Source organism: Olea europaea, unplaced genomic scaffold (genome assembly GCF_002742605.1).
Source record: "Olea europaea var. sylvestris unplaced genomic scaffold, O_europaea_v1 scaffold2464, whole genome shotgun sequence".
Classification (NCBI taxonomy): domain Eukaryota; kingdom Viridiplantae; phylum Streptophyta; class Magnoliopsida; order Lamiales; family Oleaceae; genus Olea; species Olea europaea.
In genome coordinates, this window is record NW_019242848.1 from 11,870 (window position 1) to 37,281 (window position 25,412).

The 25,412-nt window shown below is 34.4% G+C and overlaps 3 protein-coding genes across 3 annotated transcripts; 2 read left to right on the forward strand and 1 right to left on the reverse strand.

Annotated features, from left to right (window-relative positions):
* The first annotated feature begins 6 nt into the window (after window positions 1–6).
* Window positions 7–8,637, forward strand: LOC111382284 (clathrin interactor EPSIN 2-like). The gene is made up of 13 exons (XM_023006202.1): window positions 7–19; window positions 336–387; window positions 562–641; window positions 714–792; window positions 1,060–1,143; window positions 1,271–1,416; window positions 2,499–2,864; window positions 3,292–3,333; window positions 3,442–3,549; window positions 3,624–3,811; window positions 6,225–6,391; window positions 7,124–7,841; window positions 7,928–8,637. Exons 4-13 carry the CDS (start codon window positions 727–729, stop codon window positions 8,356–8,358), a joined length of 2,316 nt encoding a protein of 771 aa, XP_022861970.1. The 5' UTR covers window positions 7–19; window positions 336–387; window positions 562–641; window positions 714–726; the 3' UTR covers window positions 8,359–8,637.
* Window positions 8,638–15,945: 7,308 nt separating this feature from the next.
* LOC111382281 (PTI1-like tyrosine-protein kinase 3) lies at window positions 15,946–20,595 on the forward strand. Its single transcript, XM_023006198.1, has 8 exons — window positions 15,946–16,215; window positions 17,137–17,314; window positions 18,345–18,598; window positions 18,700–18,826; window positions 18,908–19,181; window positions 19,778–19,910; window positions 20,031–20,117; window positions 20,211–20,595. Exons 2-8 carry the CDS (start codon window positions 17,221–17,223, stop codon window positions 20,328–20,330), a joined length of 1,089 nt encoding a protein of 362 aa, XP_022861966.1. The 5' UTR covers window positions 15,946–16,215; window positions 17,137–17,220; the 3' UTR covers window positions 20,331–20,595.
* A 362-nt stretch (window positions 20,596–20,957) lies between these two features.
* On the reverse strand, window positions 20,958–24,095 carry LOC111382278 (chitinase-like protein 1). Its single transcript, XM_023006194.1, has 4 exons — window positions 23,939–24,095; window positions 23,406–23,803; window positions 22,126–22,285; window positions 20,958–21,703 (listed from the first exon to the last, which is right to left on the reverse strand). The coding sequence occupies exons 1-4, from the start codon at window positions 23,953–23,955 to the stop codon at window positions 21,286–21,288; spliced, it is 993 nt and encodes a 330-aa protein (XP_022861962.1). The 5' UTR covers window positions 23,956–24,095; the 3' UTR covers window positions 20,958–21,285.
* Window positions 24,096–25,412: the final 1,317 nt, after the last annotated feature.

Below are 25,412 nucleotides of genomic sequence, written 5' to 3' on the forward strand. Positions count from 1 at the left end.
ATCAAACTGTTCGTGAAATGTAAGTTTAATTGTATTCCCAAAAATATGTTTCTGAGCTTTTCAGTTATGTTTATATAAATGCGTCCTCATTGTAGTTCATTGGGCATGTTGGATTTTGTTATGGTACCATGGTGCTAAAAACTTGTCCAAGGTGTATGCCAGCAAAAGGCATAAGAAATTTTATTACGTGTTTTGACAATTGTCTTGGATTCATCGTTGTTTTTGGTCTTTTTTGTTTGATTGATTCTATCAATTATATTTTTTGCTTTGGTAATTTGTTTAAATTTTTTTTTTCTTGGAGTTGATACTGAGCAAGCTTTATTGACTTCTTGCAGTAAGAGAGAAGTGAATAAAAAGGTTCTTAAAGTCCCTTCAATAGAACAGAAGGTGATTTTATTTTCCTTTAATCTCTTTATGGATTTGACACCCTTGAGCAAGTTGAATGTTTAGTCTGTAATAGAGTATATGAAGTGCACTCGCTTAATAAGAATAGAGGAAAGACAGTTACTTGTATTTGGCTTTCTTAAACAATTTCTAAGTAGTATTTGGTTTCTGATTTAGGTCCTCGATGCAACTAGCAATGAGCCTTGGGGTCCTCATGGATCACTTCTTGCTGATATTGCACAGGCAACAAGAAACTAGTAAGCTTAAAATCTTTGAAAATATTCTTTCTAATTCGTCTGATTCTAGTACTCATTTTCAATTTCCAACAGTCATGAGTATCAGATGATAATGTCAATAATTTGGAAGCGTATCAATGATACTGGAAAAAATTGGCGTCATGTTTACAAGGTAGTATTTCTCCCTCATTATTCTATATCCTGGAGCAATTTGTGTGTTTTCTTATTGTAAAATCTTGTTTAATTTGACATCCCTTAGATTTTCCCTTCCTGCGCAAGGTGAAAGAAAATGTATTACTCTTTTTTCCATATTATTGTAAAGACATCCTACTTAGCGGATACTTTTTTTTTGTTAATTTTTAACCATCCTCTCCTACGTAGACTCTGGTATTCATGCTGGTGTTTTCTTGTCATATTAATATCTCATGTTGATTTCCAGGCTTTGACTGTTTTGGAATATTTGGTGGCTCATGGTTCAGAACGTGTCATAGATGAGATCCGGGAACATTCATACCAAATATCTGTAAGTTTAAATTTTACATCTACCTTTTTTATATGCAAAATGCTAATTACATTCTGTGAAGTGCTGGATTGATCTGAAATTTTTTGGTTGGCTGTGTTAGCATTTACTATTTCTTTTCTTGTGATAGACATTGTCCGATTTTCAATATATTGATTCCAGTGGGAGGGATCAGGGAAACAATGTCAGAAAGAAATCTCAGAGTCTTGTGGTTCTTGTAAATGACAAGGAAAGAATACAAGAAGTTCGTCAGAAGGCTGCTGCTAACAGGGACAAGTAAGTGTGCATTGCATTTTTGTCTGATTATGCACTTTGTTATATGTCTGCTTCTGTTGCAACTTTAGAAGTATCAGTTTCACTTATGCTTTCCTCTTTTCAGATCCTCATGCCAACCATTTGAAGTTAGACAGTGGTTTTCCATGCATGATGGTTTATTTGATTTACTGCTATCTGAAATCTTAATGTTTTGATGTCATTATTTCTTTTTGCTGTTACTATATCAGCGACTATCTTCTTTTGAGCTTAGTTGAAATTACATATCACGAAGGTCAGGGAGAATCAAATTAAGTTTGTGGAGTTCATTTATACTGTATTTTCTTTCATCACTTTTAACTTCATCAATTAGTCCTTTTGGATACGTTCTTCTGCATTTGCTTTGGAATTTATATGTGCAATCCTTTTCTGTTAAATGATGTTCAAAGATTTTTAATGTTATGATACTCAAGGAATATTATACATTTTGATCGTGCATCTGGCATTTCATTTTCAGTGTGGATATGAATTTTGAGTTCAAATTTTACTTTCTGTTTAAGCATTTAAGGAAATTTGTTCCTAGTTTTCTTGTATTTTTATCCCTGTAAGTGCAAAATAGTTTCTTCACTTTCAAATTTGCAACTAAAGATGGTGCTAAACCACTTAATCTAGAAGCTTAAGCTCTTAGAGATGGTCACACGTATATCATATAAATTGTGTCTTAAATAGATACGATATCTTCCATGACTTGTTTATGCATTGTTAATTTTTGGGGTTGGGGGTTAGGAGTGAGAATGTATTAGATGTAACCCCATGTATTTAAGAAAATAAACACGGGTGCCATCTGATTCTGTTTGGGAATTTTTGCAAAATTTGGGGTTTTTTTTTTTGGGGAGAAGTTGGGCCAGATGTGGCAACAGTTTCAAAACTACAATGTGCTGTAGTTTACCTTCTAAATTATTGTGTGGTCGCTGAATACATCTTTAACCATTTTTTTCCCCTTTGGCATCAAGATTAGCATGCTCGGCATAACTAAACAAACCCTAGATATCCTTGGTTCTGGCTTGTTGTTTAACTAAATGGATTTCTTATAAATACCTTGACAGGTACCGCAACACCTCAATGGGTAATATGTATCGGCCTGGCTCTTATTCAAGCGGAGGAGGATATGGTGATAGATATGACGAGGATCGTTATGGAAGCAGAGATGATGAACGTAATGGTTATGGTAGAGAGAGAGAATGGGGCCAAAGAGATGATGACAGATATGGTAGGTATGGGGATTCATATGGCCGTGATGGGGACGGATACAACAGAGAATATGAGGAGCGTTCTGGCCGAGGTGGCTATAGGGATGATGACTACCCTGGAAGAAGTCGAAGCATTGATAATTATCAGTATGGGTCAAGAAGTAGAAGTGCTGATCGAGATAGAGACCGTTCTTATGAAGACGATGGCCAATATTCTTCAAGGTTTGCCTATTTTCCATATTCTTAAGTGAAATAAATCTTTATAGTGAATTTTTTGAACCTCTTTTCTCTATTCAGAAAGTGCATTCTGGTTATATTGATCTTAAGGATGAGAGAAAATTCTAGACAACATTATATGTATGAGTGATTTTGCTCATGAAGTGTCAAAAAATACTAGTGCACCAAAGCTCACATTTTCTGCTGGCTACTTGTATCAACTTTGGCAGTCCATGATTCTAGCAGTACTACTTTTTGTTGTATTAGGTACTCCGAAATTTCCCAAGCTGGGTGGTTTTGTATTCATTTATTTTTCATAGTATCTATATGCGTCCTTCTGCTTAAATAGTTTTACCTATATTACCTAATTCAAGAAAAAAATCATTTTTGATAAAAAGAGATATTATTAAACTTTACAATTTCTAATTTGCAGAGGAAGTGGTGCCAGGGCTGATGATCATTCTCAAGACGGAAGGTAAATGTCATGAAACTTTTACAACATATTTCTGTTGATGTATGTGTGTGTGTGTATATATATATATAACTGACTTATTCATTTATGAAATTTTTATTTTGGATTTAGTACTATGGGCAGGCCGTTTGATCGTAAATATTCTGAACAAAACTTTAATGCTCCTCCAAGTTATGAGGAGGCTGTTAATGGTGGACGTAGTCCAACTTATAGTGAAAGGTAACAAATTTGTGTTATTGTCTAGCTTGTGCATGAACTATTCTGGTTTGCTTCTAACTTCCTATTTTCAATAGGGATGGGGAACGTTCCCAAGCATCTGCACCTAAAGCATCCTCTCCTCCCTCCAGTGCTAGTCCAAGTAATGCAACCGCTGCAGCTTCTTCACTACCACCTCTTGCTTCACCATCAGCTCCAACTCCAGCTCCAGCTCCAGATAATAAGAAAGTTGATGGCTTTGATGAATTTGATCCACGTGGTTTAGGTAAAGGATTATCAAGCATTGATTCCCTATTTATTTTCAGCAACTTCATTGTAGTTGCAAGTTTTTTTGCTTGATGGAGATGTTATATTCTATTTATATACTAGCTTGTGCCGGGTTATATTGAAGGTAGAATATCTGAAATGTAGAATTTAAACAAGGTTATGCTATTCGAGTTGAAATATTCTCTTTAGAACTGTGATGCTCGGACTCTTGCTTCCGGCCAGCATACCCGTGTCGACACGACAAGACTCGGGTACAGGCATGAGATGTGGGGCGGACCCGGCAATTTTCAATCGGACACGGCAAGCTCGGAAGGTTAAATGCGGCGGCGCCGCCGTAGAGAAAGATTGGAAGCACTGACCAAGAGAGGAAGCCGAATTGTTCGTGCATCTATTTCAGTCGACGACAGAGGAAGAAGAACCGTTTATGCAGTGATTTCCATTGATTTAAGACAGTGAGGAATATGAACAGTAAAGAAGAAATGAAGGGGCGTGGTCTACTTGGCTTACGTGCTTTAACATTATATTGGGTCAATGTCTTGGAAGCCCAAACATTTAATAGAAGAAGCCGACTAGGAAAATGTTTATAGGATGAAATGTAAATGAAAAGGTGATATAAATTATACAAAAAAGATTTGAATTACATTTTTACCATTAATTAAAAAACAAGAGAGAGGTATTCTAAATCTAAAAAAAGAAGTAAACTTATTATCAATTAAATTTACAATTTTCCCCAAATTAAAAATCCAGCTAAATCTATTTGTTATTTAAGTATTTATATATGATGCAATAAGTATAAAAAAAACTAATTAATTTAGACTATTAAATTAAAAAAATAAAAAATATATATTTTAATCAACATGTTACGTTAGTCGACAACGTAACATGTCGAAATTTTTTCAAAAAATCGATACCCACCTACCTGTGTTTGAAATTTAGACTCTTTTTAACAAGGACCCTGTGTCCCACATTTTTAAAAATAAAAGATCCGACGTTTGGATACATACCCATACCTGATACCCGTACTCGAGTCCGAGCATCATAGCTTTAGAATCTTTTAGTGTTTGCATAACTCTGGGAAACATTAAGTTTTATTGTCTAGGTAAGCTGAGAGTTGTTTATGTGTTTATTGTTGTTTATTAAGATGTTTTATATATTGTCGAAGTGTCTACCACTGTCGTTTGTTCCTCAATAAAGGCCAAAATGATAGGAAGCCGGTGTATACCACTTTGTTGATTATATATGCAAACAAACAACTCTTACCCCGAATAAATTTCTTCATTTCCGGTCTCCATTGCTGATGAAGACTTGTCTGGGCTAAGATGGGCTGTGGTTGGCTCTTGTTCACTTTAACCGTGTATATTGAATTGGTTTTCCGACGATGCCTATCAAAGTTAGAAAAACCTTACTACAAATTTTATCTCTTTGGTGCTTGCTATTATTGTGATGGTGTGTTCAGAGTATATATGATTCATGATTACATCTGATTGTGTCATATAATTCCTTCTTTTGCAAGATATATTCTGCACCAATAGCTACATTGTAATTATTTGACATGAATATTCCTCTTGTAAGTTTGTAAAAGCAGAAGACTTAGTGGATTGCATATCCATGTAGCCCCTGTTTGACAATCATTAAAACAAAACTCTTTTTTCTCAGACTCATTTTCAACCAAACACTCTCACAATAAAATATTTTGCACGTAAACCCAAATTTTTTCCTACATTTTAACCACACATTCTCCAAAAAAATCACTATTCCAAAACTCATTTTTCCAAAAAAAAAAATCATTTTACTGGGTTGTCAAACAAGGGCTTACTAATTTTTATCAGAACTTAAACAATGAAAACCTCTCTCTTCTCTCTGTCTCTCACTCACTCACTCACACACAGCGTACACACATGGAGAGAGGGGGGAGAGAGAGAGAGTTGATAGTTAAATGGTTTCCTAGACGTCACGTTAAATCTCTCAAAAATCTCATGACAAGGCCACATTGATATGTGAAATCGAAATATGAGCAATGATGGTAGTTACCATGTCTAGGTTTGGCACAAATATCTGATATCTTACTCAAGTGTTTTATGTTCAATATTCAATCTGGTGTATATTGCAGAATGCTCCTTGATCAATTTTATTCCATCTGAAGATTTGTCTATTTTGAAGTTAACAGAACTTGAGATTTTTTAACCCCTTTTCCTATATAATTGGGATCAAAAGATTATTCAAGCACAATGTCCACCTCAACAGATATATAATTTAGCTTCCATAGTCTCATTCGAGACCAAATAAGTGCTTGTTTACTGCCCAATAGTGGCTTGATCATAATTTTTTTGGTTTTGCTTTTAGAATTGTGAACTTAATGCTAGATTGTCATGATGGATTTTCTTTTTCTTTTTCCTTTGCTCTGCTAACAGCTGCACCAACTATGCCAAATGTTGCCACTCCAACTACCTCAGGTGGTACAGAAATGGATTTACTTGACTCATTAGCTCTCGTGCCTGTTACGCAAATCACAACCTCTGAAGCTGATGCCTCAGTGAACTCCAGCCATGGACCCACACATTTGACCACACCGTCTCAGGTTATCTTTAGCCGATAATTCCTTAGAACTTCACAACCTGGTTTGATTTTAAAATTGTCATCTTTATTATTGGCCCAGTAGCTGAGTGGTAACATCAATTAAAGTAGTCAGGATGCTTGAAGTGCATCATCATAAAATTTCAGTCATTGGTGATTTTTATAAATTAATTATTTGATCAAATACTAATTGAGTTATAGGTGAGGTTGGGCATGGGTCAGGTTGAATTCCTTTTAAACAAGTTTTTTCTATAAAATGTTTTCTACAATGACTTCCAAGTTTAGTTGAGCAATTAAAACTCAGGGGAGTGTGCATCCAGTTTGAAGCTTATTCTTGTTGAGGTTTTGTACTGAGATGAACTAAATGATTTATTTTCCTGAGATGATCAAGCCATGTTTAAGCAAAAATGATCTTGCGTCAATAATAATGTACACAATATAGTCACGCGAACTAGCATTATCTCTCTCTCTCTCTCTCTCATGCACACACACTTTTTTTTTTTTTGATAAGGTCATGCAGACACGCTCTTACAAGCACACAAAATCACACGCAACGAATTGGATCTAGGCCTATAGTTTTTGGTGAACCTGCAAAAGTAATATCGTTTCCTGACTTGTTCGATATTGATTTGTATAATCACATGCAACCCCTTCTTCCTCTTCCTGTCATTTTATGTATTTCATGTATTGTAGTATAAAATGCATTCTTGGTATTAAATACATGATTATTTTGCAGCCATTTGATGATCCATTTGGAGATGGCCCTTTTAAAGCTGTTACTTCTACAAATAGTGTACCAGCTCCACAGCAGATCAATACCTCCACAAGTTCCTTCCATCCGAGCTCTAGTCAAAGTTCTGGCCCGCCACAGCCAGTTCCTCAAAATGCAACTACTGAATTTGGGGGGGCACAATCTCCCCAACAGGACTTGTCAACTCTCAACCAGGATTTTGATATGCTAGCCGATATTCTCCCACCATCTGGATCTTCACTTCCTGTCAATTTACAAACTGGTTATTCCATTCCAGTGAGTCAACCTGCATTGCAGTCAGGGTTTGCTTCACAACCTGGCCAGCCTTCATTACAGACAAGTTATCCACTTCAACCAGGGCAATCTGTTCCCATGGCCCTGGCCTTCCCAACTCTAGCTGGTCAAGCATCGCAGACGTTTCCTACTCAAAGTGGTCAACCTGCATCTCTTGCAGGGTTTCCTTCTCAAATGGATCCTTCGGAGTCTGGTATTAAGACTCCTCATGTTGGCCAGTCTGCAGATTCAAATGCTAATTTCTATGGGGGTCAATTTTCAAGTGCACATGGTACGCAGTCAGTATTGCCAGCTTCAACAATGTCGACTGCTATAGTTCCCCAGCCATCAAAAGACAAGTTCGAGACAAAATCCACCGTTTGGGCTGATACTCTGAGCCGCGGACTAGTCAATTTAAATATTTCTGGGCGTGAGTTCTTGTAGTTTTTGAATAAGCTCGTTTCATATTATATTTCCTAGACCAGACTTTTGACATTACTGTTTTTCCATGTGCAGCTAAAACAAATCCATTGGCTGACATCGGAGTTGACTTTGAGGCCATAAATCGCAAGGACAGGAGGATGGAAAAACCCACAGCATCTACAGCAACATCTAATGTTACCATGGGTAAAGCTATGGGGTCTGGTTCTGGAATTGGTCGTGCTGGTGCAGGTTCTCTGAGGCCTCCTCCTAACCCAATAATGGGTTCTGGGATGGGCATTGGTACAACTGGCCAACCCGGGGTGGGCATTGGCATGGGAGGTTATGGTGTAAATTCACAGCCCATGGGTAATATGGGTATGGGAATGAACATGGGCATTGGTCGAGGAGTTCATATGCAACAACAAACTGGTTTTCCTCCCGTCACAAGGCCTGGGGGATATAATTATAATCCCATGACAGGAACAGGTAATTTTAATCAACAACAATATGGTGGTGGCTACTGATGAGCTTGAGCGAGATTGAATCCTGGGAAATAGAGAATCTTAGAATTGCCAGTTATGTTAGAGATGAAAGGGTTTTCGAAACCCTTTATACAATGTTACAATGAGACCTAAATTTTGTTTCGTCACTTGCAATTTTCTGGTTTGCCCCATGTATCATATATGTGTATTCACTCCATTAAGGATTGATTGATATTGCCTATTGTGTTTGTTTTGGGTTGTAAATTGAGTTGTTTAGATGCTTCGTGGTATCGTTATTCATATGCATATATGTATTTTTTATGACTCCGCCCATTATAGATGGTGCACATCCTCGATGATCAATAAATTTGGTGATTCTTTTTTTTTTCTTCCTCATTTATTTGCTTATTGTTATTCTTGCTCAATTCTTTCGTATTTTTATGACTTTGTCCATTATAGATGGTGCACATCCTCGATGATCAATAAATTTGGTGATTCTTTTTTTTTTCTTCCTCATTTATTTGCTTATTGTTATTCTTGCTCGAAAGAATCGTAGTTTTATGACTTTGTCCATTATAGATGGTGCACATCCTCGATGATCAATAAATTTGGTGATTCTTTTTTTTTTTTCTTCCACATTTATTTGCTTATTGTTATTATTGCTCGAAAGAATCGTATTTTTATGACTGTCCATTATAGATAGTGCACATCCTCGATGATCAATAAATTTAGTGATTCTTTTTCTTCTTCGTCATTTATTTGCTTATTGTTATTCTTGCTCGATTCTTTCGTATGGTTTGGCTCAGTCTTGGCATTTTTAGTTCATCTTATCTAGGGTTTTGATGTGTTTTTGAAGTCGAATTATCGAATATTAAGGAATTCTTTTCTAGTGATGTCTTGAATTAAATGAACACCAAATTTCTCTTACTCTTATTGCTAAATTGAGATGGGGACTTTATTGATATTAGGCTCTAAAAGATTTTTCTTACAATTTGGTAGGTTAAGAATGGCAAGAACATTCGAATAGATCGCAAATTATTAAAATTCTCTCACTCTTGTTGAATTGAGAGTTTTTGGCTAGTACAATGATGATGCAAATTCAACATGGTAAGTTAAAAGGTTGTATTGCAAAAACATCAAATACATCATATAAGCGTCGATGGATATAAAATTTCTTCAACTCTTGGGGCCTACTAAGTGGACTTGGGCGACATCAAGTTCCAGCTCATCCACAAACAAGGCATTCTAGAATATTCTGTAATTCTATAAATTCAGTACATATGGAGAATGAAAAAGGAAGTTGAAAATTGTTAGCTTGGTGCAAAACAGAATATCCCTCCTTTCCTATTTTTCTACTTCTCTGTTCTTTTTCTTCACGGATAAAATACTGTAATTCCTCCGCTCTTATCTAAGTTCTTCTCTTACATTTCTAAACCTACTTCTCTTCTTTATCTCTATCAAATCTGGATCTGAATTCTTCTCTTACTTCTCTGAATCTGTCTCCATTTCTCCGCCTCTTCTGACTTCGCTGATCCATCTCTTTCTCTTTTTATTTGTTTATTTACTTTTAATTCCCTACATTGTAATAGAACTTATCGATCAATGACATACAATTTACATTTCGTTATTTCTATGTAATTTCAGTTCAATTAAGTTGGGTTATTGAATTCCAGTTTGTTATCTTAAATTGTGTATTGATTTTGGTTGGAATTACTAGTTTTGGTACAAGTTGAGCTCCAATCATCACATTGTTTTCCCTCAATGTTAGGATAATGTTCTAAAAATCTCGTATTAAATTATTAAATATACAACTTTAGCTTTGTTTATATTCAAAATTGAATATTTTGTGATCTTTTCCTCAGTTCAAGGAAGCATATCTCTTAAAATTGTTCATGTCAAGATCAAGAACTATGACCCGTGTCAATAGGGACATGCTCGACACGAAGTAATATGTGATGCATGGCCAAGGGAAGAGGTGTCGTAGAGGAAGTTGAGAAGGATAGTAATGATGATTGTAAAGATGGAGATATTTTGACCTCTAAACAAGAAACGTTACCATCAAGAAATAAGAATCTAAAGCATGTTTTACTAGTAAGATTACCATCAAGGAGCAAGAATCAATTAAGTGAAGATTTAAATCATGTTTTACAATGAAGTTTGCCATCAAGAAACAAGAATCAATTAACTAAATGCAAAAATAAAGAATAAGGATTTGAAGTATGCTTTACGAGAATGATTACCATCAATAAACAAGAATCAATTAATTGAATACGAGAGAGAGAGAGAGAGAGGATTCAAAATATGTTTTACAAGAAAGATTAGCATCAAGAAACAATAATAAATTAATTGAAGGCAAACTAAAGAAATAAGAATTTAAAGCACGTTTTACAATTAAGATTAGCATCAAGGAACAAGAATCAATTAATTGAATGCAAAATAAAGAAATAAAGATCTAAAAGATGTTAAACAAGAAACATTACCATCAACAAACAATAATCAATTAATTTAATGCAAAATCAGGAAATAAGAATTACGTATCTACCTTTAACTTTTTTGGTTGGGGCGGTGGAGTAGGATGAAGGTGGAAGAATTACTAGGGGCGGGCCCACATGGGGTCATATGGGGTCAAATGACCCCATAGTTTTCTGGAAATTTTTTATTTTTTATTTTTGCTGAAAACTTAATTTTCTGTTTTTTTTTTTTTTTTTTGTGCTGAAAACTTAATTTTCTGTTTTTTTTTTTTTTTTTGCTGAAAACTTAATTTTTTTTTTTTTTTTTTTTTTTTTGTGCTGAAAACTTAATTTTCTGTTCCAAAAAGTCCAAATTTTAAATCTATATCCATATCACATGGTCCATATCCATTATTTAGTCCATAAATATATCATATAATCCAATGATTTCTTCCCAAAGTGCACATATCGAACATGAACAGCAAACAACCGATTTTTCCTTTTTTTTCATGATACGTTGTTCGAAATTTTTTTTTTTGACCCCACAGTTCAGATGGTCTGGGTCCGCCCCTGAGAATTACCATTACGTATGTTTGTCAAATCAATTCTTAAACAAGGAAGAAACGAGTGAGAAAATGAATATAAATCAACTAAAAAAATTAGAAGTGCCAAACAAAGATTAAACTGCGTGAATTTTATTTGACTTACCTTTCAAAGTTGGGTGAAGAAAGTCAAAATGAGCGAGGAGAGGGATTATTTGAATGAAGAGATGACATGAGATGAGCTTCAAAGTCAATTTTGAGTTGACTCTATTTATTTTATTTTCTTTAATTTGCTAAGTATGAGAGTGTGCAATTTAATTTTATAAATGTTGTTGCTATCGCTAAGTGTCCATCAATTGTCTCAAAGCTTATGAATTTATTAAAGAAACATTATAAAGCACTCAAAATTTAACAAACTCCAAATCCGAACAATCACATATATAGAAATTTTAGATAATAGTAAGCCTATAAATACTTTTAATAGAAACGATGCCACAAAATTTCACGGTTAATATTTTAAATTTAAACAATGAAACCATATGTACTTTAGAAACTAGGCCATTTCAGTCTTACTTAGAGGTTCTTGCCCGTATCAATTTTCTTAGAGCAAAAAAAAAAACTCGATTTATTTCATGACTTATAGATCTATAACATCGAATTTAATAATACTTATAAGTGAAATCCTAATATCTTCAAGATTCTACCTCAGATGCGTTGTAAATGAAAGCCCAAGAGTGACTAACTAAGAAGGAGGGTGAATTGATTTTTAAATTTTTTTGAAAATTAATTCTAAATTTAAACTAATATGATAACAAATGAGACAATTTAAACGAATATGTACAAATACGAAAGCAAATAAGAGCAAGTAATAACCACAATATAAATGCAATAAGTAAAAGGGAAAGATGATGTAAACAATATAATTGAAGAGGTTCGATTCAAAGCAATAATCTACGTCCTAGGTTATCAAGCTCTCCGGTACGAACGAGGCTTTTTTATTATATTGATTGATTTATGGGGCAATCCAACACTTTTACAATACTTCCGGGGATTTACAAACAAGGAGTATCGACCCTTTTACAATGTTTAGCTTTACGGGACCTCAACACGATCCTCAAGTGTACAGATAAAGGGTTTACAAAGAACCCCCCCACCCCCCCCCCCCCCCCCCACAAATTTTAAAAATAAATAATTTACAATTTGAAGCTTCCACCACAATAAATGATATTTTCAAAATTGAGTACAAAAAGAAAAGTAGGTTAACACTTTAATAAATAGTAATAAATAAAGTTCAAATGGTAGATTTGAAAAACTTTAATAAATGAGATGATTTTCAAAAGTAAGTTCAATTAAAAGTTTTCAAAAGTAAATGAATCGATAAAGATAAACAAAGAGTAGAGATCAAAAGTGTAGACTCAAAAGCATCTCACTTTAATGCTCTTAGGAAGTGTTGAAATGTATGCAAAAAGTGAAGGTATTTATAGAGTTTAAAACGTCAAAAAAATCTGTATTTACAAAAGACATATCCGATCGACCACCTTTTGTTTGGATGACCAATATAATCGTTTGTATAGTAAAAACAGAAGTCGAAATGGTCAAATTTTAGACCTTTGGACGGGGTCCAGTTGATCGCCCCTCCGAGCAGTTGATGACCTCAGCAGTGCAGTCTTTTTACATTTTAGCTCCATTTGACTAGATTTGAAGGTTTTGAAAGGTATGGACTTTGGGAGGGTATTTTTAACTAATTTTTCAAAATAAAAATATATTTTTCAAGTCAAAATATCTTTTTAAAGTCCTTATATTTGATCAAAACGTTGCATTCGAACAACTTTTAACGCACACAAAAATTATTTTTAATGTATAGAAAAGTTTTGAACTTAACCATTCATTGTCAAATATCAAAATATTAGTAAATTTACATTTTGTTTAAGAAATCAAGTTTTTAATCTTCCTTCGAAATTTGGCTCTTAAATTCTTGAATGTGTGACTTCGAACTTGACCTCCTTCTTTGATGCTATCTCTCATGCTCTTGATCTTGATCTTCCTTCATCTCAAATAATTTGACTTTAGTGTTTGATTGATTTTAATATAGAACTATCATCACTCAAAAGAAATTGTTAAAAATAATATTAATCTTGTTTGTTATGATCAAAATATTGATGATGAAGTCAACCATGGGTCAACAATAAATATATGATAAAATGTCCAAATTGGATAAATCACTTAGAAATTGTGACAAGTGTGTTTTAAAATCTTACCAATGCTTATAAACTTTATAATAATTTTAATTGGGCGAATTTCTACTTAGTTCAGTGTAAATTTGATCATTGTATGTAAAACTTGAACTTGAAGACATTTAAAGCAAAAGGGAAGGTTATTCAACTAATTTGGAGTTGTTTCGAAACAACTGAAGACTAACTTGATTGCACAGGATAGGATAAGAAGTACTGAGAGAGCGATTGGAGGACAGTCACAAGTTTCAGGAGTGAAATTCAACTTATGAAAAGTTTGAGGACTAATTTGCTGTAATTCATAGAAACAACTGAGGACTAAATTAAAGTTTACTGTAATTCACGTAGAGATATTATGAGTTAAGTTATTTGAATATGATTTGTTTGAACACAATAGAGGTAAATCAACTAATTTTAAAGAATTCAGGTGTACGTACATAATGGATTGTTGTCAAAATTTGATGAGTGAGATTAAGGAAATAGTTACATTACTCGTGGATCCTAACACTTTTCATACATAAATTAAAATCCTAAATTATTTATTTGGGCACTTATTTATTTGCATAGATTTATTATATTTAGGATCATAATTAAAATCACTTTTAAATAGTTTTACTCGAATAGAAGTTAGACATAGTTACACTAATAGTTAGATAATTAGTCCTATAGAAACAACAGTTTGAACTCTTTTGGTCCACGTTACTACTTGTCAATTGATGTCATACACTTGTGATTACATCACAACAAATTTTGGCGTCGTTGTCGAGATTTTTTTTTATCTAATATTGATTTAAATTATTTTAGTTTTCATTTTATTTTTTTATCTTTATCTTTTTTTGGTTGTTCTACTTTTTCTCTTGATTTTATTGTTGGCTGGGACCAAAAGAAGTAAGAGACCGGCAGCAGTATAAGATGAGAGATCTCGAGATTGATGACAATAACATAATTGTGAGAGATGTATTCGTTGTCTAACGATTTAATCGCGGGATTTGATTCTCATGCAATAATAGATGAAGTCAATATGCTTGTTGGAGATGTCTTCGCCACGACAATTTAATAAGATTCACTTGTTGAAGTATATGACAGTGATTTGCCCGTGGATTTGTTTCTCCCACTAGTCGTTAGCAAACATGACTTGCTCTCGAGAGAATTATGAAAATCACCTCTATCGACTTCTAAGTACAAGGTGTGAATACGGACCATACAAATTTGATCTATTATTAGCCTTTCCATATGAAGTGGATATACAGAATGATCCAAGCTCCCATGCAATTAATACTCATAACATACAATCTAGGATGGAAGCATCACCAAAATTTTTGGTGGTCAAAATATCAAAATAGTGGTAATTCAATAATCTCAACAAGAAAGGAAGCTTTTTCATGAAGTTGTCATTGTGCAATCGTCCAAAATTTTTGGATAATAGACCAGTTATAAAATTCGGATAAACACCAACTATAGAGGTAGCACATTTGGAGAATGAGAACTTCATCCCAGCGGAACAAAACAAAGGAGTGTCATCTCAGCGGAACAAAACAAAGGAGTGTCATTCAATGAAGTTGGAATTATTAAACAATCCTCCGACTTTATTGTTCGCTCTAAAGTTTATTTTGTGATTAAGTCGAGGGCGTCAAGCCATAGGTTAGTGACAAGTTTTACGAAAATCCCTTGTCATTATTCTTTGATATTGTTATTTTATAAGATTTTCGAGAGACATAAATTGATATGGCATATAATTAAATTGATACATATTTCATAATCGAATCTTAATATATGCTTCTAAGCCCTAGCTTGATACTCTTTAAAATTTTAATACATTTTTCTCTCTCCTCTTTCTAATTCCACATTTTTTAATAAAATAATATTATACGTAAATAAAAAAAATCTTTATTTTTTAACCAAAAATTCTTTCAAAAAACACTATTACATAATATATTTTACCAAAATTTTTTCTTTTTAACGGGGCTCAAAAAAGGGCTAAGATATTACAACTAATATTTAAGCCCTTGTTTGAGCCTCATTCTTTTAGAAAATTACAGTTTTCAATAGTATTTTGATATTATTTTAATCACGCATTTTTCAATAAAATAATATTACACATAAATTCAAAATTATTCCTTATTTTTTAACCACACATTTTTCATCAATACACTATTCAAAAATTCGTCTTTTCAATAAATGGGGCTCAAATAAGGGCTTATTAATAACTATATTGACTATTATCTTTCCAAGACTTCAAATGCAAGGAGTCAAAATTGTTTCGAGTCCAGTGATTGAGCTCTTGGTATTTGATTGGCAAACTTTTCTTACTTTTACTTTCAAAAATTGGTTGACTCTGGAATAGATTGAAAGGACTTTGAAAAGATTTTGAAAATGAAGATAGGAAGACGGATAAATATTTTTTAAAGTCAGTTCTCAACAATTTGGACATTTTATATATTTCTCTCCCCGCAGGAACTTTCCTCTTTTTACCAAACACACTCATAAGGAAAGGCGGAGAGAAATTATGCTTTTTGCTGATCTATTACTTCGCCAATTCTTCTTGCTGAAGCAAACATCGAGAAATTCTCCATTTTCGTTGTAACCCAAATCCCATTTGCACGTATAAAGGTTTGATAGAACAGTAATATGATTGATTGAGTTACATAGACTGGGAAAAAGGAGAGGAATAAAGAGGTAAACGGGATAAAGATAACCCATGAATTTCGGTTTGTGGGTTTTCTTCTGTTGTGATTTTCAGTTTTTTGCTTTTTCATTATTTGAATTTGACTCCTTTATTTGTCTCTCTCTCTCTGTTCGTATTACTTAGTCTCTTTCTTGGATCTCTCTTTTCCAAATTATGTTTTGATCAAATATTCAGCTTCTTGGTATTGAGTTATTGGTTTAACAAAGTTTACGTAGTCTGTTTCTTGGATCTCTCCTTTTATGTGTAAGTTTTGATCAAATGTTCATTTTTTAGGGATTATTGTTATTATTAAATTAATTTTCTTGTTGGGGATGAATGATGATTTTCTCAATCAGCATGTTGTAGTGGTAAGAATTATATTTAAGATTGTTAAATGGGCAGTGGGTATCAGAATTTATCTGTTTTCCTTTTTGTTTGAGAAATGTTTTAATGCTATGCTTTATTTAGTAGTGGTAAGAAATTTTGTTATTCTAGTCGCTGGAATGGGATTCATCGTGTTTGTTTGCTTCAAATGCTCCAAAGAAATTTCTACTATAATTCATCGTGGGTATTTCTCTGGCGTGTTTATGTAGTTTATTTGATTACTTTACTATAATTGAAGTAGCTAGTTCGGTGTTGAAACTTGTCGTTAAGATCTTGCACGGGATCATTGCATGCAAAGTTCTTTTTGATGATGGGATGTTTAAATACAACATAATTTATTTATTTATTATTATTATTTTTTGGGTTTAATTATTATTATTATTATTTTTTTTTTTGTAATTTGATATGTCCGATGTAGTTCTGGTGGATCGTGACCGTTTACTATTTATTGTTTTTGTTTGAAATGGGGACTGCCTTTGTGACATGTTGTACATCTTCTGCTATCATCTTTTTTGTGCTGTTTTTCACATTGACTGATTTTTATGCAGGCGCATGCACCTTCTTCTGGTTAATTTGTGCACCTGGAAAATACAAATAATAAAGAGTATCTGTATCTGAGGAAGACAACTAGGATGCGTAGGTGGCTGTGTTGTACATGCCAAGTTGAGGAGCCTTACCAATCAAATGAAAATGAGATCCATAAGAGTCCAAACAATCATGCTGATGGTACGTTCGATGTCATTTAAAGCTTATGTACGTGTTCCAAGGAATCTAAATCATGACCTTTGCTTTATGAAAACTTAAGTTGAATCTTGATACCAATTAGAATGTATGCATTAACTGCTTGGACCCATGCCCGGGTCGTTACAATGTAGGTGCTAACCAAGTGATGTTTACTTTCGGTCTTTTTGCTATTTACATCTTGAAAAGAGTGGTTTGAATCTTTGTCACTGTCTATTCAAGTTTCTGCAGTTACGATTATATGAACTGGTGCTCTTTTAGACCTTCAGACAAATATGTAGAACTTGGAAAACTTGATGGATTATTTTATGATGCAACACAATGGATGAAATATTTGTGAAAGTAATTGAAATTTCAGGTGATTTCCTGTGCAGTGATTTTTTATCATGAGTGCTAAACGTACAGAATAATGTATCATAGCCTATGGTTGGTCATCACTTTAATTGTCTTTAAGTTTGTCTGGGAGGTATTGAGACTTTCAATAGTGTACTAAGTAATGCATCGAGCATGTTGACTATGTTACGTGTTTCTTATTGTTTTTATGATATGGTGGATGGAAATAAAAGTGGGCGCACATCATGAAATATATGCATGCGATTAAAGGTGTCAGGAAGGTGTACCGTGTACAAGGAAATCTGGAGAATATTTGGATCAGACTTAGAAATGTTGCCTTCTTGAAAGAGCCTGTACTTCTTAGTTCTTTTATATTCAGTTCCAATCTTTTGATGCTGCTGGCCAATAGGTAATTAGAATTTCAGATGGTCAATGGATTTTATTTTTCTTTCTGCATATATTTTATGTTTTCTTTTACCTAACATATGGCCGTTACTTTCAAAGATGCTATAATCCTGAGGAAGTTTTGTATATGTCATCTATATTGTTCACTCACCCATAGCAAATCTAAACCATCCATATCATATCATCTCAGTTAATTGTTGGTTACAGTGATGTTCATGAACTTTGTTTCAAAGTTAGTTATTGATACTTTCACTTTATATATATGTCCGCCAAATAGGGCATCAAAGAGGCCCTAAGGTGCCAGCTCTTGTGAAGCCTGAAGTTCAGAAGGCAGCACCTGTTATTGAGGTGCCTGCGCTGTCTCTCGAGGAACTGAAAGAGAAAACTGACAATTTTGGATCTAAGGCATTAATCGGTGAAGGATCTTATGGAAGAGTATACTTAGCACAGTTAAATGATGGCAAGGAGGTGGCTGTCAAGAAGCTTGATGTGTCATCTGAGCCTGATTCAAATGTGGAGTTCTTGACTCAGGTACATGATCTTCATGTTTGGCGCAGTCCATTGTATTCTCCTGGTATACACAATTCATTCCCCTTCTCTTGTGACGTATATTGACCTTTTCCTTTATTAAGGTTTCCATGGTGTCGAGATTGAAGCATGAAAATCTTGTAGAGTTGCTTGGCTACTGTGTAGAAGGCAATCTTCGTGTCTTAGCTTATGAGTTTGCAACTATGGGATCTCTACATGACATTTTACATGGTAGGTGGAATCATTCTGCCTTCTAACTAGATTTTTGAGGGACGGTGGGAAGGTTATTTTCTGATCTTATAGTAACTTCAGGAAGGAAAGGAGTACAAGGTGCGCAGCCTGGTCCTGTACTTGACTGGATGCAAAGGGTAAGAATTGCTGTTGACGCTGCGAGGGGGCTGGAATATTTGCATGAGAAGGTGCAGCCTTCAATAATACACAGAGATATCAGATCCAGCAATGTTCTTCTCTTTGAAGACTATAAAGCCAAAATAGCAGATTTTAATCTATCAAATCAAGCTCCTGACATGGCTGCTCGCCTTCATTCTACTCGAGTTCTGGGAACATTTGGTTATCATGCACCAGAGTAATGCCCTTTACATCTTCCTTCTGTTATTAGATGCTTCCATTAATCTAACTTAGTTGATTTCTTTCTCAAGGCTCGCAGGACACAGCGTTCTTGCTTTTTAGTAATTATGTTGCTGAAGCCTGCTTAAGGTCACTCATATAAATACCGATGAACCCAATAATCATGTTTTTTACCGTCTTTGCTTCTAAAAAATTTAATTAACAGATTGACATGCTATCGAACATATAATTTGAATTCCAACGAGCAGATGTGTCAGAGAGATTGTAACCACATCAGCATCCAACACCAATAAATTAGGGTATATTAGCTCAGGAGTCTCTAAGATAAACAGTCAAATACTAACTATTAGTTGTACAAAGTATAAATTACACAAGCAATTCCATCTTAATGTGTACTATTTAGAAGTTCTCAACCACGTGTGGCCTTCTGAGTGATTGCCTTTTTTTTGCTTTTTTAAGGCAACATTAGAACGTACACATTAAATTCCATCTATCCCTTTATATAGCAGTAGAATTTAATAAAAGATAATAGATGTATAACAATATCTTTGATCATGAATTTCTTTATTTTCTAAGAAATTTTATTGTGAGCAGATATGCAATGACGGGACAGTTGACGCAGAAGAGTGATGTGTATAGCTTTGGGGTGGTTCTGCTTGAGCTTCTGACAGGAAGGAAGCCTGTTGATCATACTATGCCCCGTGGGCAACAGAGTCTTGTTACATGGGTGAGCCGACTACTTTGCCTGCTTTCCCAATTCTTTTTTTGAAACTCGGATTTGTCTTGTTTTTCTTAATTGCTTATGGTATCCATTTTTCCTGGTTGTCCTAAACTATTTTTGTATCAGGCCACTCCAAGACTGAGCGAGGACAAAGTTAAACAATGTGTAGATCCAAAGCTTAAGGGAGAGTATCCACCAAAGGGAGTTGCTAAGGTACACCCCCTACCCCACCACCCCACACGCAGACTCAAAGAATGAGTCATAATTGTTCTAACACTGTGATTGTACCGTCTTTGGTGATTGCAGTTGGCTGCTGTTGCAGCATTGTGCGTGCAGTACGAAGCTGAGTTTCGACCAAATATGAGCATTGTTGTCAAGGCTCTACAGCCTCTCTTGAAGTCAACTGCTCCTGTTCCAGAGGTTTAGCGCCAATAAAATTGGATACTCGTAATGTTTGGATTGCTGCATGTTTTCCACAGTTTGGATCAATTTACGCTTGAATTATTTTAGTCGGGCCACATTTAGTTTTTCATTTTTTTTCCCAAGTTGAGACATGTAGGATTGGATTCGGCTGCTGTGATTCCTCTGTGTGGTTTGTTTTTGAGTCTCGACATGTTTCAATATGGCATTGATGTGTTCCTAAATCATTTGCTTTTGTGTATTTAATTTAATGAATTTTGTCATAGCTATATCTTTTCTGAACTTGCAATTCTAGTTTAATGGTCTCTTGGGGTTGAGTTAAAAACTAAACCAAAATAAACTCGACTCGGATCGTTATCATTTGATCATGCTCAACTGAGGTTGAATTGAAAATTCTGTTAAAAAAAAAATAATAAATAAAATAAAATAAAAAATTGCAAGTTAATCTACTGGAGAAATATTTACTCATTTAACATTACTGAAATTGGTTAGAATTTTTCTGGCTCGAAAAGACTTTTATGAAATACCGGTTGCATTACTAAATCTCTATGAAATGATCAGCCAAAAGGAAAGACGAAAAGAATTCATACGATCAGACCCAAACTTTTTAAAAATAAGATTCTTAAACTCAGATGAAGGTCAAGAAATTATTTTATAAATGTATAAATGGAATATATTAAGCCCATATAACTGGAAGTTCCATGTCTTTAGAGGTATAGAACTTGAACCGGACATTACAATATCGCAAATCACGTACTTACATAATGCACAAACTATTGAAGAGATTGGATTTAAAAAACCTATGCAACAGACAACAAATTAAGACAATCACAGGGGAAACATAATCTAACTGATACTCGCACAATCACTGGGGAAACATAATCTCATGGCAAATATTGCTCCTTTATTACATGATTTCTATAAAGAAATGCCATAACACTGCATAATACCCAGTAACACTTCAAGAAGTTGATGCTGATTTTGGAGCAGACGGGTTAAAAGGAAGTTGTTCAGCACAGGTGAGAACTTCATGGGGTCCTGCCTCCTCTCGGCCGACACCCATCAAGTCGAGGTAATACTGGTAATGGGATACAATGTTGTTCATGGAGTCGACATCACCTTGACCACAAACACTGTCACCATACAAAATGTTCATTGTGGTGCCAAAACCCGGAAACCGTTTAGCCAAGGTATCGTTTTTGGTGGGTTTCCAGTTGCCAACAAAGGCATCATGAGACGAAGGTTGTCCTTTCTTTATTGGTGTCATCCATCTCCAAATTGCGGCCTGGAAAGCGAGGGTGGCATTTTGTTCAATGTATTCAGGATGGTTCAACAAATCGACCTTGAGGGCTTCTCCTGTAGATCCATAATTGTAGTTCCTAGACAAATTAAAACCCGAAAAAATCTTATATTCTGACCTGAAATAGTCAAACTTCAACAAATATTTAACAATTTTGTAACTTCAAGACAAAAATTTAAAAAGGCTAGATAAAGGAATCCATAACCTTGCATACATGAAGTAACAGGGATAAAGAAGGTCCAAGTAAGAAAGGAGTGCAGATTTTACAATTATCCACGGACTTGAATTGCTCAATTGTAATGGAAAAATCAGATGAAGTTGTTTCCTTTTAATCTTACATGAAATGGAATATCATTCAATAAACCTAAATATAGACTTTGCATAATCTCCATTCATATTTTCCAGGGAGACTGAAGGTTTAAAGGCAAGGACACGCTAAATATAAGGCCATTGCAAAGCATGGGGGAACTCAAAATAAAAAAAAGAAGAAGAAGCAAGTACCAGTAAATTGGCAAAGCACCACGGCCATAGTATTCGGCTCCAGGAGCGCATGGGTAGGTGTATTTAAAGAAGTCGTCACAATAAGATTGGCTTGGACTCATTTCCTTGTTGTAGCATAGACCCCAAGCCAGTGGTCCACCAGTAGCCACCCCATAACCGCCTGCATCGTAATTTATAAAATACAAATTATGGTATTTGACAAGGCAAGATCAGTTTAAATATAGCACATACAGTCCACTATTTATGGAATAACAAGACTACATTAAGCTACTAACGTATTTTCTACTATTATCGTGTAAGAAAAATATCAAGTTGGCTGAATTCAAAGTTACTGCAAGTTCTGTATCACAAGTTGCTATTGGAAACCCTTCAAATTAAAGGTAAGAAACATTTGCCCATGTTATCAACTTTGAGCAAATTAACTTGACCATCACAATGGAATCTGATAAGTGAATTTTCAAGCCGAAGTATATACTTTACTTGATATGCTCTTTCTTTGGTGAGCTCTTAAAAACCCTCACATTCTTCAAATTGAAAAATGCTGGAGTGACCGAAAATTTCTGACAGTTCCAGAAAAAGAAAAAAGGCTACCGCTTGGGTGGTGACCGAATAGGCAGCTCCATGACACTGAGGGAAAGGGGCAAGAAACAGAAAAAAGAATGGCAAAGGTATGGTAAGTAATGTTTTAAAATAACTGAGGACACAGTGACATTTCTAACATCCATTTGTCACAGCAGTCATGATCATGGACTTAAATGGCAAGAAAACTCACCAACCCATAATGCATTTTTAATCAAGATTCTCTAGGTAAATTGCATTTTTAAAATCTACATCTAGTAACACAGTTACACAGATCTTGAGAGTAGATCGAACTAATTCGAAAAGAGATAGTTAAATGAAAACCTCGAAACTCCAGGAGCGAACGTGAAAATTACAACTAGCCACAAAAAATACAGAGAGTAAATCTAGAATCCCAAATTCAAACCAATTAGGGTTTGAACACAAATCTAACCGAGCAAGTAATCATAATTATTGAGTTCACAACTCAATCAAAATAGAAACAAAACCTAATGATCTCTCTTTTGGATGAAAAATCATAATTACCCAATGAGATTCCTCCTCCAAGAAAAAACAAAAACTTACAACTTCAAAAAAAAACATAAATTAAATTTAGTATCCCCAAATTTAAACTGATTGGGGTATAAACACCACTAGAACGTTATCCAATTCACACCTCAATCGATAAAGCCACCAAAGAAGGATGATTAGTAAACACTTACAGGTAGTTTTGCTGCCGACATGGCCAAGGAAAGCAGCCACCTCCTTCATCTGCATCAGCTTCCCACCAGTAGTCCCAAATCCAAGCGGCTCATAGAGCGCAGCAGCAGTAATGAATGAGTGATAATCCCAGAATCCAACGGCATGAGCCACTGGCGTATTCCTCTTAGTGAAAAGATTCTCAAACTGATAGGTCTGAAAGTAATCTGTAATCGTCAAATTACAGCAGTAAATCGACAACCCTTTACACTCCCATCCTTTGTCGCACATTTTCTTCCCCTTCACCTTCTTCACTCTCAACGTCGGAGTAGATGATATGTCCTCCGTACTCGCAATAACAGCCATAGCCAGGACCACCATCAAACACCCAATAAAAGCAATTTTTAGATCCATTCTTTTGCTGCAAAATTTTCGAAAACGAAAAGGAAAAAACCTCAAATTAGCAAGTAGAACCCTACAGGGGAAACGTGAGAAGAATGAGCTTATTAAATTCAAGAAAAAAGAGAAAGGGAAAGACAGTGAAGGTACAACTTACTCAGAGTAGACACCCATTTTTTGAGATCTAATTGTGAATTCCTCAATTTCTTTGGGTGCAATGCAAGGAAATAGAGAGGGGCGTTAGATCAAGAATCTCTTTCAGCTTAGAGAAGGGAAAATGACAACAATGATGAATATGTGGGGTTAGGTTCCGGGGTTGGGTGTGGAGTGGTGATGTAAGATAATTTGGACCCCTCCCGACAAAACGTGAAATGTCATGAATACCCTTCAAAGTTCATAAATTCTCTAAAAAAAAAAAAAAAAAAAAAAAAAAAAAATTTGCAAAATCAATCAATTTCACAAAGACATTTAAAAATGGTTTGCTTAGATAAAACAGTTTTTTGGGCATGTCATATTATTGTGTTTAAAAGCAATGGTTCGTCCAAATGCAGAAGATACTAATGGTGATTGCTCCTATCGATTTGTCCAAACATCCTCTTGATTGATCTCAATAGCTTAGATTTTGAAAAAATAAATAATATTTGTGAGTCAACGATAGTGGCTCGGAGATTTGGCATGGGAGAGGGTGTAATGTATTAAAGTGAGCCATATGTAGACATATTGTTGTTGTATGCTATCTTTACATTATTTTTAGAAACAATTTCAAAGTTATTTTTCCCTCAAATGCTTTCGAGAAAAGAAATCTTTTAAACACAATTAAACATGTTATACAGTTTCTTGCATGTTACAGAAAAAATGCAATGTTAGACTATAATTCTGCAATAGCATATAATAAAACACTATTAATTAAATAAATATTTTCACCAAGTGATGTTGGTAGAACTCAAATTATCGAAAATCTTTGGCTCTCCATTTAAAATTGAGTTTTTAATAATATTTTTTGAGAAAACGTGTGAAAAAAGTAGGAAAAATTTTAAAATTTACGTGTAAAATTATTTTATTAGAAAAATATGTGATTGGAAAATGAGTTTTGACAACCATAATTTTGAGAAAAAAAATAAAGAGTTTTGAATAGTAATTTTTAGTAAACTGTGTGATTAAAAAAGTAGAAATTTTTTTGAATATATATAAAAAATATTTTATTGTATGAGCGTACGAATAAGAATGAATATGTAGAAAAAAATTGAAAATTATGGTCGTTAAACAGGAACTAAGTATTGAATTAGAAATACAAAGAGAAATGAAAAATGGAAGGGCAGATTTGGTAATTGAGTAATAATATTATAATTGGCACTCGAGAATGGACGGTTGAGATGACTTCGTGTGAGAGAAAGATGCTCGAGTTTTAACGAGTAACAGGCTGGATTTGGATTGAAGCAATCGCGGAAGGTAAAGGGCTGACCCACTACCTTATTCTCTTCCACCGACAGCCAATCTTTAATTTATTATTCTTTTTTTATTTTCACAAATTATTTTTCTTCTTTAGAAAAAATATAATATATTTTTGCCGGTAGCAATAAATCCCATTAAACAGAAACAAACGAGAAAAATAAATTCAGATTTGATTGAAG

Excerpts from the sequence above, each read along its gene's own strand:
- LOC111382278 (XM_023006194.1), bottom strand. Across the intron at positions 22,286-23,405 it reads TGTCGGCAGCAAAACTACCT|GCGGTTATGGGGTGGCTACT; the intron begins GTAAGTGTTTAC and ends ATTACGATGCAG. Across the intron at positions 21,704-22,125 it reads GGTGCTTTGCCAATTTACTG|GAACTACAATTATGGATCTA; the intron begins GTACTTGCTTCT and ends TAATTTGTCTAG.
- LOC111382284 (XM_023006202.1), top strand. The coding sequence starts at position 727 with ATGATAATGTCAATAATTTGGAAGCGTATCAATGATACTGGAAAAAAT. Across the intron at positions 1,417-2,498 it reads GCTGCTGCTAACAGGGACAA|GTACCGCAACACCTCAATGG; the intron begins GTAAGTGTGCAT and ends ATACCTTGACAG. Across the intron at positions 2,865-3,291 it reads GATGGCCAATATTCTTCAAG|AGGAAGTGGTGCCAGGGCTG; the intron begins GTTTGCCTATTT and ends TCTAATTTGCAG.
- LOC111382281 (XM_023006198.1), top strand. The coding sequence starts at position 17,221 with ATGCGTAGGTGGCTGTGTTGTACATGCCAAGTTGAGGAGCCTTACCAA. Across the intron at positions 18,827-18,907 it reads TCTACATGACATTTTACATG|GAAGGAAAGGAGTACAAGGT; the intron begins GTAGGTGGAATC and ends TAGTAACTTCAG. Across the intron at positions 20,118-20,210 it reads CACCAAAGGGAGTTGCTAAG|TTGGCTGCTGTTGCAGCATT; the intron begins GTACACCCCCTA and ends TGGTGATTGCAG.